At 39.0% G+C, this 18,745-nt stretch overlaps 1 protein-coding gene across 6 annotated transcripts in view; it reads right to left on the minus strand.

Moving 5' to 3' along the window:
* The window catches only part of anks1b (ankyrin repeat and sterile alpha motif domain containing 1B), a 272,382-nt gene that overhangs the window by 180,775 nt on the left and 72,862 nt on the right, over positions 1 to 18,745 (minus strand). For all 6 annotated transcript variants that reach the window (XM_037543104.1, XM_037543101.1, XM_037543100.1 and 3 more), the window contains exon 4: positions 3,911 to 4,207. In XM_037543104.1, coding sequence (XP_037399001.1) covers positions 3,911 to 4,207 — 297 coding nt within the window. The remainder of the gene's footprint in view (positions 1 to 3,910; positions 4,208 to 18,745) is intronic.

Below are 18,745 nucleotides of genomic sequence, written 5' to 3' on the forward strand. Positions count from 1 at the left end.
GAAGTGAAGAAGTGTCTTGTGGTCCAACGAATCAACATGTGAATTTGGAAATCATGGACACTGTATCCTCTGCGCTAAAGACCACTCAGCTTGTAATCAGTGCACAGTTCAAAAGCCAGTATTCATGATGATTTAAGGGGCATTAGTGCACATGGCATGGGTGACATGCACATCTGTAAAGGCACCATTAATGCTGAATGATATATACATGTTTTGGCAACATATGCTGCCATCTAGACGACGTCTTTTTCAGAGAAGGCCTTGCTTATTTCAGTAAGACAATGTCCAACAACATTCTGCACGTATTAAAACAGCATGGCTCCTTAAAAAATGGTAAACATGCCCCCGTCCCAACTTTTTTGGAGCATGCAGTTAGCTTTAAATCCAAATATTTTTCAAAAAAGAATAAAATTGAATGAAGTATAGGGCTTAAATGATTTGCAAATCAATTAATTTTGTTTTTAGTTGCATTCTGTACAGCGTCCCAACATTTCTGGAAAATGGCTTGTATTTTCCTCAGCTGTAGTGGTTCAAAACACTGCTGAATTGGGCTTGTGCTGATCTGTTGAGTTTTGGCTGGATTTTAAAGGTAAAATGAGACAACAAACATTTAGAAATACATTTAAGCTGCACATTAGCATGACGGTCTAACATACTAGCCTGTCCATCATTATCAAGATAACAGTTCAAATGTAAGGAATGATCGAATGGACACACATTTCCTCTGAATGGTTCTTGGGCTATTTTATTCCCTATTTTCTAGACATTGCTAAGAAATTTATGGCAAAATAAGAGCATTTTTATTGAATTTTATCAGAATTGATTGTAGTACCATTCTACAATTCATGCAGTTGAACTGCCACCTCCATTTATTATTTTGTATTACAAGGCCTTATTAGTATTAGCATTGTTTATGCATACTCAGAAAACTGTCAGTAGAACTGCACATTGTTTATTTATTTCATTATTTACTAATTCAATTTGAACACTGTTCTCTGTGCCACACGTGAGCTGGCCTGAGGCCTGAACTGAAGAACAGTGTGTTCTGCTGTTTCTCTCTCACTCTCAGAGCCAGATCAATTATTCATTCCTCCAAGCCCTACACCACTCTCACTACACGCCTCTCTTCATCTCTTTTCCCCTTACGCACTCTCTCAGGCCCTCTCTCTCGCTCTCTCTCCACACATTTGGCTCCATTCAGTCTTTTCTCTCTCTCTGATTAACTCTATTCACTCACACATGAGCCTTCATCCAGACAGATACTGCTGTGTGCACACACTCACACACATACAGAATCCTGTCTGGTCTGGTTATTAAAGTGCTTTAAATTCCTTGACACACTGCCCCAGCTCTGACCAGGCCAAAGTCTTATTGATGCTCTCTGAAAAAGTCCAGGCAACATTGCTAGTGGACTGCTATTGGATGACAGATTGCCTGTGCCAGCTGAGAAAAAGATCCAAGCAACAATTTGGCAACCTTGAACCTGCAGAGGTATCAAGTGTTTACATCACAGGGAGGAGGTGGGACAAATCTGATCTTTTTTTGCCTAAATGTAACACATATGTGACTTTTTCAAGATACAATCAGACCAAAAGGCATACTTTTAAAAAAAATATTATTGTAATTTTTATAACACTTCACTATGCATGTGCTTATCACTGTGTGTCAGCAGCAGTAGACTTGCTAAGGTGTAAAACTGCTGAAATGTACACATGTGGGTCTTTAGGGCAGAATGTTCACACCAACTCCATTTTCATGAATGTAAGTTATTAATATGAATGTCAAAATCAAAGTCAAAGAGTGCAGAGTGAAATATAGCTTCCCCAGGACACAGTGCTACATTGTCTCTTAATGCTGAACTTTAGCCATACAGCAGAGAAGGATAGCTTCAGAGTTTGGCAAGAAAACGATAGTCAGCTATTCAGCCTTACAGATTTGCTCACATTCAGTGGTGAAAAATACTTTCATCTTTTCTTACAAAGGTTGGCATAATTTGATTTCTGTAAAGTAAACACCATTGTCCTGAGTGGTTTGACCTGAAATACTAAATGGTAATGAAATGTACTAGGATTCATTATCCAAAGCCACAAGTGAACATAAAAGTGTTTTAGGAGTTTATACATAACATGGATAATGCTAAACTAGTGGTGAGTTGAAAAAAAAAAATTAAAAAATTGCCTCACCATGCCCTGCATGTACCTCGCCACCAAGAATGCGCTTTTAAAAGATACGTTTGAAGCCAAAACTTAATTAAAAACTATTGCATCAGATGTGTGGTTGTATTTCACCCGCGTACTATTAAAACTCAATACTTGCACTTTTTCTAAAGAAAAAAATACAAATCTCAAAGACTAAGAGATGCTTCCCCTTTTTTTGCTTACTTTTCTCTTTACAGCTCTTTTATTTTCAATTTCTTTTCTCAATTCACATCACTGTAAAATTAAACTATGCTGCTAACTATGCAAATGCATCATAACGCAAGGGCCATCAGACACCACAGCACACAGAGTCCTTTAAAAAGGTTCAAGAGAAGAGGACTCATTAGTCACAGAGTGATCATTGCTGAAGTTAAGCATACCTCTTTACTGAATGCTGGAAACTATTTACTTGTTACTCTTACATCTATTAGTATGTTTAAAAGTACAAACCTGATTTCATTCCATCTTAAACACGTAATGAATTTATGCTTGAATATAAAAAGGGACATCCAGAAAAGGCCTAGTCCGTTATGAATGAGGATGGGTTGAGGTTCGCCACTTAGCCAAAAATTAATCAGCAAAAAAATCCAACAGGTTAAAAAGAGCATTCCTCAGCCAGTGATTACAAAGATTTAGGTATTTCATCCTCTACAGTGCATAATCATCAAAAGACTCAGGGCTGCCCAGAGAAATCTCGGTAAGTAAAGGGCAAAGCCGAAAATCACAAATGATTGCCTGTTTTCAATTTAAATACAGGTCAGACAGAATTTACTAATCACTGCATTCTGTTTATGTTAGCATTTCACATGTTGTCCCAACGTTTCTGGAATTGAGTTTGTAGATATTTCTGGACTTTCAAATATAATTTTATTTCATATTTCTACTTTTACCTGACACAGTATCCATGCTTCAGTACCGTTTTCCTGTTTCCACCACAGCTTAGATCTGTAGTCACTGGTTGAATTATGTACTTTATTTACAGTGGGGGGAAAAGGTCTGGACTCTCCCTTAGAGATAGGGTGAGAAGTTCAGTCATCCGGGAGGGACTCGGAGTAGAGCCGCTGCTTCTTCACGTCGAGAGGAGCCAGCTGAGGTGGTTCGGGCATCTGGTTAGGATGCCTCCTGGACACCTCCCTCGGGAGGTGTCACAGGCGAGTCCACCTGGGAGGAGACCCCGGGGAAGACCCAGGACACGCTGGCGCGACTATATCGCCCAGCTGGCCTGGGAGCGCCTCGGAATCCCCCTTGGAGAGCTGGTGGAAGTGGCTGGGGAAAGGGAGGTCTGGGCTTCATTGCTTAGGATGCTGCCCCCGCGACCCGAACCCCGGAGAAGCGGAAGATAATGGATGGATGGATGGATGGATGGAAAAGGTGAGGAAGATAACATCTTCCCATAACAAAGCAGATCATGCTAGCCAACTACCTAATGTTACCAGTTTACCAAATAGGCTTTGCTAACAAGTCCTCTATGTTCATAAGTATTTGACAACTTCATAAGTGGGGAAAAGAAGCACCAGGACCTAACCACCAGGTGAAGGCAGCATGATGAAAATCACTTCCAAACACAAAGGTGAGCCATCAAGGCAGAATCACTGGATCTGAGCGAGAAGCTGGAGATGAGCAGTGAGGTGTTGTAAGGGGAATGTAGCCATATTTTAGAGAGCATGCACAAACACACCCCTAAAAGCAGCGAGTGGATGAACCACACACACCTCTGTGTTGACATCCATGCCGGCCTCCAGCAGCGCCTGGACGGTGGAGTGGTGGCCGTTGCGGGCAGCCAGATGCAGCGGTGTGTGTATACGTGTGTTGAGGCTCATGAGGTTGGGGTGTGCGCTCAGCAGCATGCGCACCACCTGCAGCCGCCCGTACAGTGCCGCCAGGTCCAGAGGAGTCTCCCCCCGGCTGTTCCTCATGCTGGGGTCCGTCAGCTCTTGCAGCAGCACAGATACCACCTCTGAGTGACCATACTGTGCCGCGCAGTGCAGCGCCGTCTCCTTCTCATGATTCTGAAACACACAGAGACACAGGACTGGTCACACTCAGGACCACCTCACTTTTCACTATATTTCAAATAAATATTGGAGACATCAAAAACACAAAATACTTTGACCAAAATGATCTTGTAATTTAGATTCTTCAAATAAGCCATTTACATTTACAGCACTAAGCAGACGCTCTCATCCAGAGCGACTTACAAGAAGTGCTTTGTCTATCTAGAGAAAGTATCTTTGCTAGTTACCAATAGGCTAGAGATAAAGCCAGTCCTGAGCTCAGATACTGCTAGAAATAAAAAGTCACTGTTGATACCGAGAGAAAAAGGAACAGAGTTGAACACAGAACAGTGCAATACAATAAAATACAATACATAAGTGCAGTACAATATTCCCCCTTTGTCTTGAGGCACGCTTTCAAGTGGCTCCGCAATGAACCACCTAGAATGCTTTTCTAACAAGACTGTAGAAGTTCCACAGATACTGAGCCTTTGCTGACTAGTCTTTTTAAGTAAAAAAAAAATCACTGAGATGTAATCAAAAACCTTCAGGATAGTCTGATGTGAAACGGTACATGGTAGAAACACTTAACTCAAATATTCTTTATACTGTTGGTAACCAGATCCAGGGGTTGCGATATTTTGTGCACATAGTCATTTTATTTCCTATCCAAAACCATCCATGAACACATGCCTTCTGAGTTGTCATGTAATGTTGATAATGAAAAAACTGTGGATCTGGAAAAATTTCAATTTTCTTTGGGGACTACTTTGCTGCACAATGTCCTGTATGTATCAATGTCTCAGCTATCAAGCAGTGTATTTATAACCACTTCGAGTAATAGCTTTCTGTGAAGGAGCTTTAAAAGCACAAAAAACTCTCCAGACGTCTCGTTCCTATCACCACCACTGGGTACAATTCCGTCTCTGTAAATTTCACTAATACAGTGCATTTCACATCAAACCACTCTGAATAACTTTGTGCAATTCATTATGCAAACATACAGAAAACTGAAACAGAGCGAGTCTGCTATTGAGACCATGTGGTTTCTGAATAATAAGCTTTAAAGGGCCCACTTCATGGAGTTTTCTTTGCCTTTTATGAAATAAAACAGTTTGCAGCATGGACACATTATGGTTTCGAAACTTACTACTCAATTCCCAGTCCATACACTTTACATATGGAAACTATGTAAAACCAGCTCATTTTGAATGCACTGTCTTTGTGATGTGACAAAAATGATTTAAGTCTTTTAAGTCAAATATCCATCTACTCAGACTAAAGCCATTTATCTCTGCCCATTCACACTGATGTTATAAGCCGTGTCCCAGCCCAGGCTGCTTTTTGAATGAATCACAATACAGAGCAGCCAATCAGAACAGAGGTCACTTACATACAGTATATCATATGTCTTTAAGGCATATGTAATGAAATGTAATGAAAAGGAATGAAAACAGCCCGACTGATTTTAGGGGAAAAAGAGAGGTTAAAAGTGGTGATGGAAAAGGAATTATGGCTGTTTGTGATACACAAAATCACATACATCTTGGATAAAAACAAAATACAAGAAAAAAGTGTTATCCCATCATGAGCTTGTATCCAATAGTATTGGAAGGAAACCTAATGAGGTGGAGTGTACAGGAGAGGAGTGTACAGTTGCAGTCCGGGAGGTCTCCCATATGAAACTATGAGTCATGCGCCTCATGCATTTCCTAACAAACCTTTCAAAGAGCTTTGTTCTGGCTCTCCTCAACACACGGAACCACAGTGTGAGTATGTGTGTGTGTGTGAGAGACTTTTTCCCTCAGATAAGATGAATTGATATTTTTTATCTTTTCTATGGTGTATATGAGTGTACTATATGCTTGTGTGTGTGTGTGTGTGTGTGTGTGTGTGTGTGTGTGTGTGTGTGTGTGTGTGTGTGTGTACACGTGCTATGGAAGATTATTTCACATTACAGCGAGCGGGCAATAGCCTGCTCAAGCTATGGGAAGGCAGCTTAACATTCACAGCTAAGGCTGCCAATAACTGAGCAAACTACAGCAAGTGGCTGATTTAACTGAAATGACTTATTTGAAGTAAATGGGTTCCTTAATTAGCCAGATGATTTAGAGTAATGATAAGAGCCTCCTACAGAGAAAGAGCCATCTCTAGAGTCACAAGCAGCACATGCTTTCTTACACACCATACACCGCAGTCTCTCTCTCTCACCCTTCCCAATGCTTTTCATTCTTTCTTATTTAGACGTTCCTATTTCATCCCATAAAAGCAGTTTTTAGTGATGTTAAAAAAAAAAGTTTCAATGAACTTCTTCTGGAAGTTATGATGCAACAGCACAACTGCAGTAGCAAGGCAGCGGTGAACTACACTGTAGATAAACGTTTTAAAGACAGAAAACTCATTTAAAGCTACGTCATGAGCAACTTTTATTATAAAAGAACATCTAGCTCAAATACCATGACAGCTGTTTGTCAATAAAGCCTATTACCTTCAGCTAAAGTCATCTCATTCCAGTGCACAGCTCTAGAACATCTGACTTGATGATCTGATTCCTCTAGTTTGTTGAGGAGCTCTTTAGTGAAACTAAGCACGGATGTACAGGTATGTGTAAAAGACACATAAGCAGGACTGTGCTAAGGCCTTCGTTTAATTCAATTCATCAGTCAAACCACCATTATTAAGTACATATTATTTATTTTTAGGAGACACCTCTGAGGCGATAATCCAATTGCATGAGAAAGAGAAAAAAGTCAAAACTGAAGGGTTTCGAAACTGGATTACAAAGCAGTAAGACAATGAGACCCCTAACAACCATGCAAGAGCTGGAAGACCACCAAAAGTGTAACCATCAGATAACAGCACTTAAAGCTTTCATCTTTGAGAGAATGTACAGACTGGAAAAATACCCCAGAAAATTTCTTTGAAAAACAGAACCCAAGTCTCCCAATATGAATGTAGGTTGACATACTAAATACTGAAAAACGTTATATTATATTTAGTGGTGAAGGCATCATTTTCTCTTTCCACTTTGCCTAGAAATGAACTGAAGGATTCTCTCTGACAGAAACTGTAGCTACTGAACTTTTAACACTCAGGTTGGGAAGGCAGATGATAAAGCTCACCATAAGTACGAAATCTATTATGTAAGTTATGTAGTCATAAGAGTGAAGGAGGAAAGTCTGGACTGGCTGGAGTTTCAGGAGTTAAGTTAAAAAAATGAATTAAAAAACAAAAGTCTGCTTTCAGAAGGTTGATAGTGTAATGATACTCATCTTAACAACAACCAGAGCCAACTCATTTAATCTGGACAGAAAGATCAATATCTCTCACTCCTTAATAGGACAAGGAACTGTAAAGTCCTGATTCTGTAAGCACTAAAACGACCCCAAAGCTGCTACAAAACGCAGCTAAACCCAGTTACAATTCAGCTCCACCACACCTCTATAAAAGAGCACAGCAGTCCAATTTCCCCCAACTCTGATGCTATGAGATTAGACTCCTGAGTGTGTGTATGTGAGAGTAATGGCAATGTTAGGGAGAGAGAGGGGGGGGGGGGGGGGCTAAAGGTGTTATTTCCCACCCTTCACTTTATTAATGTCAAAGTTACTCTGCCAGAGGAAAACTGGAACATCACAGACAATCATGCATCATGTCACAGTGAAATGCAATCAATACACTTTAGTAAGACAAAAAATAAACAGTCAACACTGTGCAGGACTAGAAAAACGAAAAGCTGCTTCACAAACAAGCTTGTTCTGTTTTATACATGTTAAGATTTTATAAGAGCTCAGTGATCATTAATCTCTATAAGGTGCACGTTTTCTTATCAGCCACTACCAACCAAACTCATTTAAAAGTCTTAGATGAAATTAATTATCCTTTTTTTTCCACTGTATGTGACCAGCATTCCATAGAAGCTTCCTTGCTTAAGTTTACACACTATATACAGCTCTGTGCAGTTCTGTCTTAGGGATGTGAGAAAATCATCTGTAAAGCCACTGATCGGTGCAGTAAGCATTTAAGTGCTCAAAAGCACAAATGTTAAAATAAACATGAAAAATAAATAGACACTACAATGTGATTTGACGCTTGTTAGTGATTTAGCTTGACCATTTCAAAATCTCATTCGTCAGTCCTTCATTATATTAAAGCAGCTGCTGCTGATGGAATTTAAGAAATCCATACAGACGACTGGAGATCAGTGAGAAGTTGCGAACCAAACCTAATTGTACTATTCTATACATACATACATACATATTGCATACACACACACACACACACACACACACACACACACACACACACAAATACATATATATATATATATATATATATATATATATATATATATATATATATATATATATATATATATATATATATATATATATATATATGTATGTATATATACACACACAAAAACAAGGAAATGATATGCTTTAGTGCATTCATGTTATTTGTATTCATGTTTATTTGCATGTGTAACTAATGTTAGATGTTAGATGGTGTGTCTACAGTATCTACAACATTACTCGACCATAATCCATTGCAGTTAGATTTTAAGTTGCATTGACTACACTCACCCAGTCTTTTCTCTAGGGTTTTCATTTTTCTATTGCAAAGCATTACGCTATGAAAAGGTATAAATATGCAATTACTCATTAAAGGTACAGTTGGACCTTAAGTTTGTACCCTCATGAGCAAAAATGCACCTACACAGTGAACCTACAGGTGTCTTCATGTGAATCTACATGTGTTTTAGATGTAATGTCTACAATGGTAAAATATTAGTATATCTGGAAAAACATTCCTAAACAACATCCTGCATTCCACCATGAATGTAATTAAAAAAATAAAATGTTTCAGGCCAAAAGTGTACCTCAAAACTATCATAAAACAATGTTTCAGACATCAGGCAGCATATTTATACCATTTTATGTAATAACTTTCTGTGAGGAAGCTTTTAGATGCATTAAACTCTTCAGATGTTTTGTTCCTATCCCTACCACTGTGAGCTATTCTGCAGTTCACAATACACCATATGAATGACTGTGTTTATGTCTCTTAAGCACTTAATTACGCAATTATTTTATTGGTGGAATACAATGGCTCCAAAGAAAAACACTGCCAAAATACTAACTTCACAAGAGAAAGCAAAAATATTCTTAACTTTTATAATAAGTCAATGCACAAAAGTTTCATTACAAGTAATTTTGGGGCATTTCTATTGGCCCATTCATCATAAAATTGTCATACAAATGTAAAGAGCAGATGCTATCCTCAAATGACACAGAAAAATATATGTATTGTTTTGGTTTGTATGTTAATATGACGCTTTTTTAAAGCGCAATGCACAAGTGTGACTGCAGAAATTATTTACACAGTAGTGATATACAGACAATGTGAACAATATATCTTAACTGTTTTTATTTTTTGCATTTGAAAATAGAGCAAGAATGTTACTCTGACCAGAAAAATGAACGCATACTTCATCGAATATTATTATAATCTATTAGAATGGATTCCAGCATTCCAAAATGAATGGCAGTTTAATCACCACCTTCAGACTGACACCTCTATTGCAGATAAATCCAAGGCTGTATTGGGGAAAGATTGTGTATTGAGGTATATCCCATCAGCCAGAAAAAATGTTTTTACAATATAGATCTGACATGAATCTTATAATAATAATCACATGATCATCTTTTTATATTTTTTTATTTATACCTTTTTTGTTTTAGCTACAAAATCTGTGTGTGTGTGTGTATATATATATATATATATATATATATATATATATATAGATATATATATAGATATATATGTATATACATACACACACAGAACACCTGTAAACATGACATTTTTCTGCTCATTTTAGATCACAACATCACACATTGTGAGTGTAAGATGTTAAATGTGCCATAACTTTTTGCCACATTTTGTGTTATTTTTTCCCCCAATATTTTAGATTCAACAAATCAGCAAATGTGTATTAGAATGTGCTGATGTTCTCTGTAGAGGATGTGCAACTTATTTTCACATAGAAAATTCATAGGGACGTCATTTGAACAGGTGCGCCCAAACTTTTGCATATGACTGTATATGAGTGTGTGTATAAAAGAGAATAGATGGGGGAGTTGCTATTGTAGTCTCTGGAGGGTTGTGGGGGTCTGGCGTAACCTTTCCTTCTCTCTCAGCCAGAAAACAAAACATTCCTGAGCTGTGGCTTCAACCTGAGGGAGGAGAAAGCAACACAAACACACACACACACACACACATACGCACTCACTCATACGCTGGCTCAGTGTCGCACATGCATTATATATCTTGAATGCAGCGCTGTCACACATACATAACTCATACAGACACATACAACACTCCTTCTCTCTGTCTTTCTCTCACTCATACACACACACACACACACACACACACACATACACACACGCACACAATCTGTCTCTGTCGCACAGCTTCTGTCTTGCAAAGGATCTATAATCATTAGAAGTTGAGTTGTTACTGTAATTTTACTGCATATACTTATACATATATTTCCCTTACCACGCATATCATTTAATGAATATATAATTATTTAAAATGCAATTACATCAATTACCATATTTGTGACTTTTTCTGTGTTCTGTGTCAATGATCAGAAATAATAATAACATGGAAAAAGTTTAAAGCATGCTCTTTGCCTTCTGCTAAAAAAAGACAACAAAATATCTTCTTACAAACACGAGAGTGACATCTGTCTGAAATTTTACAGTCAGTATTTTTAACAGAATTTCTCCACTTGTTTCAACGAGCTACACCTGAGAATTAATTTCTATCAAATGATCAAGCTTTTGTTATCATCAGAGACGGCATAGTGACGCTGACAGGTATCAGTACTGGGTTGATGCAACAGAAAACACACATGTTGGAGGGTAAAAGATTGAACCCATCCTGAAACAGCACTTACATTGTGTGGTGTGATGTTGTTAGCTGTGTAGTTCTTCCTGTGGGGTGGTGGAGTGTTTCAGTAGATGGAGTATAATAGATTTTCAGATACTTTTAGATTCTCATCTTACGTGAAGCGCTTCATTTAAAAACAGCTAGTTTTAATGTTTAGTAGTTGTTTAAGAAGAAATATAAGATCAGTATCTGTACTGTACAGTCAAACGGTTCCTGTGTCCGTAATGTGCGGTTTCATGCTGGGGCTTTTACTCCAACACCAGTCACTTGACTTTGTGCTCCCAGGCATGACTCCTTATCTTCTAAACATGTGTTATTTGCTGGGACCAAACGTGTGCTGTGGTGAGTGTCGCTTTTAACCTGTTAACCGAGCTAGTGTTAAGTTACCCCAGCAGGCTAGAGCAAAAAACACCAAGGACGTGGTAAATGTTGATGTTCTGTCATTCCAACACCAAAACTGAACCTGTTCTGTGGTGTTTTAAGCCGTAGCCTGCTAGGTTAAGCTAACGATAGCTTAGTTAGCAGGCTAAAAGTGCCACTCATCACAAGAACAAGTCTGACTAACTGGTGCTCTGCTGTCACTTGACTTTGCTCTCTTGGACATGAGTTTTTACCATCTATTCTTGTAACAGAAGAGCACCAGTTAGTCAGAATTGAACTATGATGTGTGGCATTGTTTGGATCTGTAGTCCACTAGCTAAGCTAACCATTGCGTGCTCCTAATTAGGAGAGAGAAACCAGATATCATTAGCCTAGCCTAGCAGGCTACTGATCCAAACACCACTGAACATGTTTAATTTTGACTTTCTGTCAATCCAAAACCAGCTGCACGACTTCAACCCCCCAGATTTCAGTCAATATCATCCAAATGTCGCTTCTGTTCTGGGGGTGAGCAGAGCGTTAACATGCTACACTAATGCTAAACACCATGTCTGCACCATTTAACCCCATTTATATGCAAGGCCCACCGACAGGCCCAAAGTTTCGTTTTTTATTTTTGCATTGAAGTCCCTGTAGTTACTGAATAATAAGCCTCGGTAAGTATAAGCCTGGGATTTTAAGGGGTTAACATTTAGCAGTTTTTGTTAGATTGATGGTTTGACATGTCGCATGATAGACTGCACTACTTTAGGTTATTTGGCGACTGTGTTAATGAGCTGAAACGCAGGATTAGGTGGCGCAATACTGACGTCAATATAGAACCAACCAGCGAACAGCTATGTCATAAACACATTCCACTAAATGGTTTATAGTGGCTGTGTCCACGTGGAAATGCCACTGGAACAGTTACTCTTTGTGTTCAGGACCGTTCGGCCCCAACATGGAAAAGGGGCCAAGGTTTTAATATCGATATAGGAGAAGAAAAAGCAGCATCTCCAGTTATCAGTGGAAGTAACAGTGACTTGTAAGGGTTAATTCTTCTACAGCCAGCACCTCTGGCCCATTACTGTGCACTGTCTGTCAGTAAAACATCAACACACGTCAAATCACATATCGTCACATCCTTCACATTCCACTCCTCTGACCGCATTACAGAGGCTACTCACACCCAGACATCTGCAGTGGAGAAGGAGAAATCTTATCTTCAGTTCATCATACATTTGAATTTCCTCAATATAAAACCAGATACACACTCTGTCTATAAGCTGATCTGTGTGTACCAGGTGTCGTCTCCGATGGTGAAATTAAAAGGAGCTGAATGAAAAGTATTTTCGGAGGACCTAGTTGCACGACAGTAATTCACAGTGATGTTGAGTTTAATAGAGGATGATTTAGATTTATTCAGCAGCAAGAGGATGTCTTGTGAGCGCCGCCGTTTAACGAACGTTTTTCCTGCAGGCACTCAGACATTCATTACTCTCTAACTCAACTCTGGAAGCTGCAGTCAGAAGCTGACAGAGCCTAGCCGTATAATCCTGTGGGCCACTAAACTACAGAGAAGTGGACACCAGAACATAAACGATATCCAATTGTTAAACAAAGCCTTTAAAACGAATCTGATGAGGTGTAGAAGAGATCACAGAGGACAAAAAAATGAAGGCAGATAAAAATATTCAGCGTCATCGTAGATGCACAGATAAACATCCTCAAATCCCTTTCGCTCACACTGAGGTCTTGATCTTTGTATCAAGTAAATAATGAGCTATGTGTAATACTTAGCTACATGTGATGGGAATGTCCAAGGATCAAGAAACCATTTCAGCACTCAGGGACATGAGGACAGTTATTATATAACTGATTCATTTATACCACTCTCAATGAAATGCCATGGCATGATGAGGATTAGGTGGCGCAATACTGACGTCAATATAGAACCAACCAGCGAACAGCTATGTCATAAACACATTCCACTAAATGGTTTATAGTGGCTGTGTCCACATGGAAATGCAACTGGAACAGTTACTCTTCGTGTTCAGGACCGTTCGGCCCCAACATGGAAAAGGGGCCAAGGTTTTAATATCGATATAGGAGAAGAAAAAGCAGCATCTCCAGTTATCAGTGGAAGTAACAGTGACTTGTAAGGGTTAATTCTTCTACACCCAGCACCTCTATTTCCATTTTGGCCAACTTTTTACTTTCACTCCACTACATTTCAGAGTCTAATATCTGACTTTTTACTCCACTACATTTTGAGAAATCTGACGTTCCTTTTGGTTTCTGTGTGTATAAAAACGTAACGTTTTTTTCTGAATTCATACAAACACTTTCATTTTATAGTAAATTAGTTTGGGCTGGTTTATGTTTATGAACAGAGGCCTACAGATCAACACAGTAAAGGAGCTCATCTGTGATCCTGAGTTTAAAGCCAGTTTTTAATCAGCTTGTAACTAATTTACAAAGTAATCTTAAACTGAAACTTTGCTTGTGTGTAAAAAGTGATTTCAGAGCCACTCGGTTCTCCCTGATGGAAACTGTTTACCTTCAGTGTTTTGTGCTTCTGATCATTTTAATAGACGTCAGCGTCACTAATTAATGACGTTCTATAAAAAGACTGGTTTACCAAGAGAGACGCTGGAGGACTTTCACCTGAAATGAGTTCATGAAGCCAGTCTGGTTATAAAAATGATAACAGGACATCAGAGCCAGAATTACTCTTTTAGTACTTTTACTTTATACTTAAGTACATTTGAAGGCAAATACTTTAGTACTTTTACTCAAGTGGAGGTCTAAAGGGAGGAACTTCTACTTTTACTGGAGTGATATTTTACCTTGGGGGTCTCTACTTTAACTCAAGTACATGATTTGTGTACTTCGTCCACCTCTGGTTTCTCAGCATACTTTGTCAGTCCCATTTCACCCTGTTCTTCAATGGTCAGGGCCACAGAGCAGGTATTATATAAGTGGTGGATCATTGTCAGCACTGCAGTGACACTGACGAGGTAGTGGTGTGTTAGTGTGTGTTGCGAGTGGATCAGACACAGTTCTGAACATTGAAGAACTTGTTTAAAGGGGTCTTTAGACAAACAGATGGACAGTCTGTAACTGTAGAACTACCAAGTGCTCCTATATGATAAGTGGAGCTGATTAAACAGACAATTAGTGTAGAAACAAGGAGGTGTGCTTAATGAAGTGGCTGGTCTGTGTATATTTTTTATTTGAATTTTATCTGTAATTTGTTCAGCATGCTGCATTTTAACATGCAATAATGTGGCAAAGACAACAGTATATTCATAGAGCAAACACATCAAACCACTGCTCTCTCTTGTTCTACACAGAATCTATGCAAATGAGCTGAGTCAAACTACATGCCGAGAGTCAGTACATGAGGCACAGATATACAGGTTGAAAACGCAACGGATGTGTTGAGAATGTAAGATTATTGCATTGATTGAAGTTAAAAATATCTAAAATATTGGAAGATAAACAATGCCTTCAAAGCGGCCAACAGCTAGAGAGGGAAATGATTCAGCTGACTCTAATGAAAATGCAGCGTTAACTTAAACAGTGCATGGTTGCTGCAGAAAATATACCAAAAAAAAAGATTCTATAGACCACGTATAACATTTCTAATGTTTGGCATTACTTTTAGCAGTCACAGTAAAAAAAAAAACTAAAATCCACTTCCCGTAGTCCTGGGTGATGCCAGTGTTTTCTTCTGACAGTACTGGTGGTGACACCCAGGAATCTGGGAAAGTAATGAAAGATACTACACTTTCATCAGAAACACCTTGATGGTGGCACCTCAGCAGGCAGCATTACATACAAACATTTAATTCAGACACAAATGGTGCCTTCCTGCTTGACTGGCAGCATTTGTTCTGGGCCAGACACAGTCTAACAGTAATACATATCTGCAGGTGAAATCAGAGCTTTCTGAGACCAACCCCCACAAAATCCAGTAATACTGAGAAAAAAGAGAATGCTAGCGCCGATGGATGCTGCTCCAGTTCCTGAACAAGCTTGAGCATGTAAAGGCAGTGATCTGAAAGATGGGTTCCGTCAGGAGAATCACGGAAACACAGCACAAGTCAAGTGTGACATCTCTGGCAGTAACTTTAGCTTACCTTATTTGGTGCCTAATGTAAGCTTGAACCCAAAATCATGTTCAGTTTTATTAGATTGTGTGTGTGTGTGTGTGTGTGTGTATGAAGGCTAATTAAGGAAGGGGTGTAAATGTGAGATTTACTAATTGCCTCGTTTTTAATTAGCTGTTAGGTGACCTAAGTTCACAACACACACTTAAAAATATCCCAGATATGTTTACAAGCTGAGACTTTTGGTATATTCTCCATTAAACTCAGCCAAAGCTTTAAAGCAAGCCCAAACATGCAGAATGAGCAGCTTCACAGAGGAGGGAGAAAGATGCTGCTCTTAATTTTATTGCATGTAAAGGGCGCTGTTTGTGAAAAACATCTTAAGAGCAACGAAATATTGTGCCACTGTTCACTCCTCACTACATGATTAGCAACTGTGGCTGAAGTATTGGGTCTCTCCAGCCTGATGCTTCTTGTACTTAGTGACCCACGCCATCCTCTCTCCTGTCTAGATATTAAAAATGGTGAACTTGGTAAAACATTCCATGCGTCATCTCCCTGTCACCAACATATTCTACACTATATGGCCAATGCATGTGGACACCTATATGCACTTGTACATCCTATTCTAAAACCATTGAATTCATATGCAGTTGGCCCCCCTTTGTGTCTATAACAGTCTCTGCTCTTCGGAGAAGATTTTGGAGTGCATCTGTGGGAATTTGTGACCATTTAGTCAAAAGAGAATTTGTGAGGTCAGGCACTCATGTTGGATAAGGCTTGGCTCGCAATCCAGTTTCCAATTCATCCCAAAGGTGTTCAGTGGGGCCGAGGTCAGTTCTCCTTGTCAACCACCGGAGTTTCTCCATACCAAACTCTTCAAACCATGTCTTTATGGACCTCAATATGTGCATAGGGGTGCCGTTCATGCAAATACAGAAAAGGGCCTTAATCAAACTGTTGCCCCAAAGTTGGAAGCAGAAACTGTCGGAATCATCTTTGTATCGGTGTTAGGTGGAGGGGGGATTATGGTGTGGGGTCGTTTTTCAGTCATTTTTCCTTAGTTCCAGTGAAAGGAACTCTTAAAGTTTCAGCACCACGAGATTTTGGACAATTTCATGCACCCAACTTTATGGGAACAGTTTGGGGACGGCCCCTTCCTGTTCCAACATGACTGCGCACCAGTTCACAAAGACATAAAGACATGGATGAGTGAGTTTGATGTGGAAGAACTTGACTGGCCAGTCCCTATGGATTAAGAATGGGTTGTCACTTAAGTTCATTTGCGTGTGAAGCCAGATGCCTTCCAGTGAAATCGTGCAAAACAATTACAAATTCTATTTTTGTTCTACAGAAAAGAGCTGTAAGAATTATCACAAGAAAACAGTACACACATCCATCAAATACATTGTTTTATCAGTTGAAATTATTGAAATTTAGTTGACTTTTATTTATTTATTTTATTGTTAATGTATAAGGCTCATAAAAACACATTACCTTCAAACATTCAATTAAATTTTGTTAAGAGAAAGAGCTGCTATAATCTTAAGGGGATAGAGATGTTTGTAAAGCCTACATTTCGAACCAGTTTGAAGGAGCGGTGTACTTCAATTCAAGGAATAAGGTTATGGAATAACCTGGAGAGTGAAGTTAAAAATGCTAGATCAATGCATGTGTTTAAAAGGATGATAAAAGTTGGTTTGTTTAAAAATATGAAATAGTATAATGTATATTTTTGTGAACTGTTGTACGAGAATGACTTGATGTTTTTTTTTAGTTTGTCTTCTATAAATTATTAGTGTTCGAAATAATTTCAGGGAAAAAAGGGGCAGATATCATACGATTTTTGTCTTCTTTCTGCTGCCTTTCATTTCATTTGTGATTATTTTTACGATTGTTTAAAATGAAATGAATACATTTTCTAATGTAAAAATGTAAAAAAAAGGAGGCAGATGCGCGAATACTTCAGGCAATATAGTGTATATAGTTTTATACTCTGTGTGGATATGACACCACAAAACAATTGAATATGTCCTAAAGTGGCCCAGCATGTCCTAATCCAGCTGTTTCTGCTTTGCAGAGCTACAGGGCACTGAGAGAAGGGTAATCAGTAATTCTGGTGGTAAGAGCTTTCCATTTCAATATTCAGTCGTGCTGTCCTCTGTTCTGAAGAGGAACAATTGGAGTAAATTGATTTTCTGTCTCTGAAGCATTTACTCATAGTGTAGCACTGATGTAACACACTCATACATAGTTACTGAGACATACGACTGTACAGATATACATATGTAAATACTATCTCATCAGCACACACACACACACACACAGAGACAAGTGTCTGCATTTCTTTATCATAGTCTAATACCTTTGGGCCATTCAGCTAATTGAGTTCACAAACTCTATACACCCTGTGTGGCCCTTCCTATTTTCACTCTATTTATACCTGAGTGTGTGTGTCTGTGTGTGTGTGTGTGTGTGTGTGTGTGTGTGTGTGTCTGTTTGTGTTTGTGCATACGTCCCAGAATAATAACTATAAAACTGTTAGGCCTAAATAATGGTCCTATAAAAGGACAGTAAACAGCAGCAGTGATTTAAAGGCAGAAGCAGTACATGAGAACATGAGCATAATATTTAGATGTGAGTAATGCACACATCATTGAGAACAACACACACCTTATCACTGAGCCAGTGTGTGTGTGTGTGTGTGTGTGTGTGTGTGTGTGTGTGCGTTTGTGTGTGCATGTGTGTGTGCGTAAGAACAACAATTTATGTTTCTATTATCTTATCCAAAGAGCTCAGTGTTTTATTTTAAATAGGAACAGATCAAGCACATTGAGCACAACACAATATATTACAGAGAGAGAGTGAGAGAGAGAGAGAGAGAGAGAGAGACACAGAGAGAGAGAGAGACAGAGAGAGAGAGAGAGAGAGAGAGAGAGAGAGAGAGAGTGAGACAGAGAGAGAGAGACAGAGAGACAGAGAGAGAGAGAGAGAGAGACAGAGAGAGAGAGAGAGAGAGAGAGACAGAGAGACAGAGAGAGAGAGAGAGAGAGACAGAGAGAGAGAGAGAGAGAGAGAGAGAGAGAGAGAGAGAGAGAGAGAGAGAGAGAGAGAGAGAGAG

This window comes from Pygocentrus nattereri, chromosome 11 (assembly GCF_015220715.1).
Source record: "Pygocentrus nattereri isolate fPygNat1 chromosome 11, fPygNat1.pri, whole genome shotgun sequence".
In the NCBI taxonomy this organism is placed as follows: domain Eukaryota; kingdom Metazoa; phylum Chordata; class Actinopteri; order Characiformes; family Serrasalmidae; genus Pygocentrus; species Pygocentrus nattereri.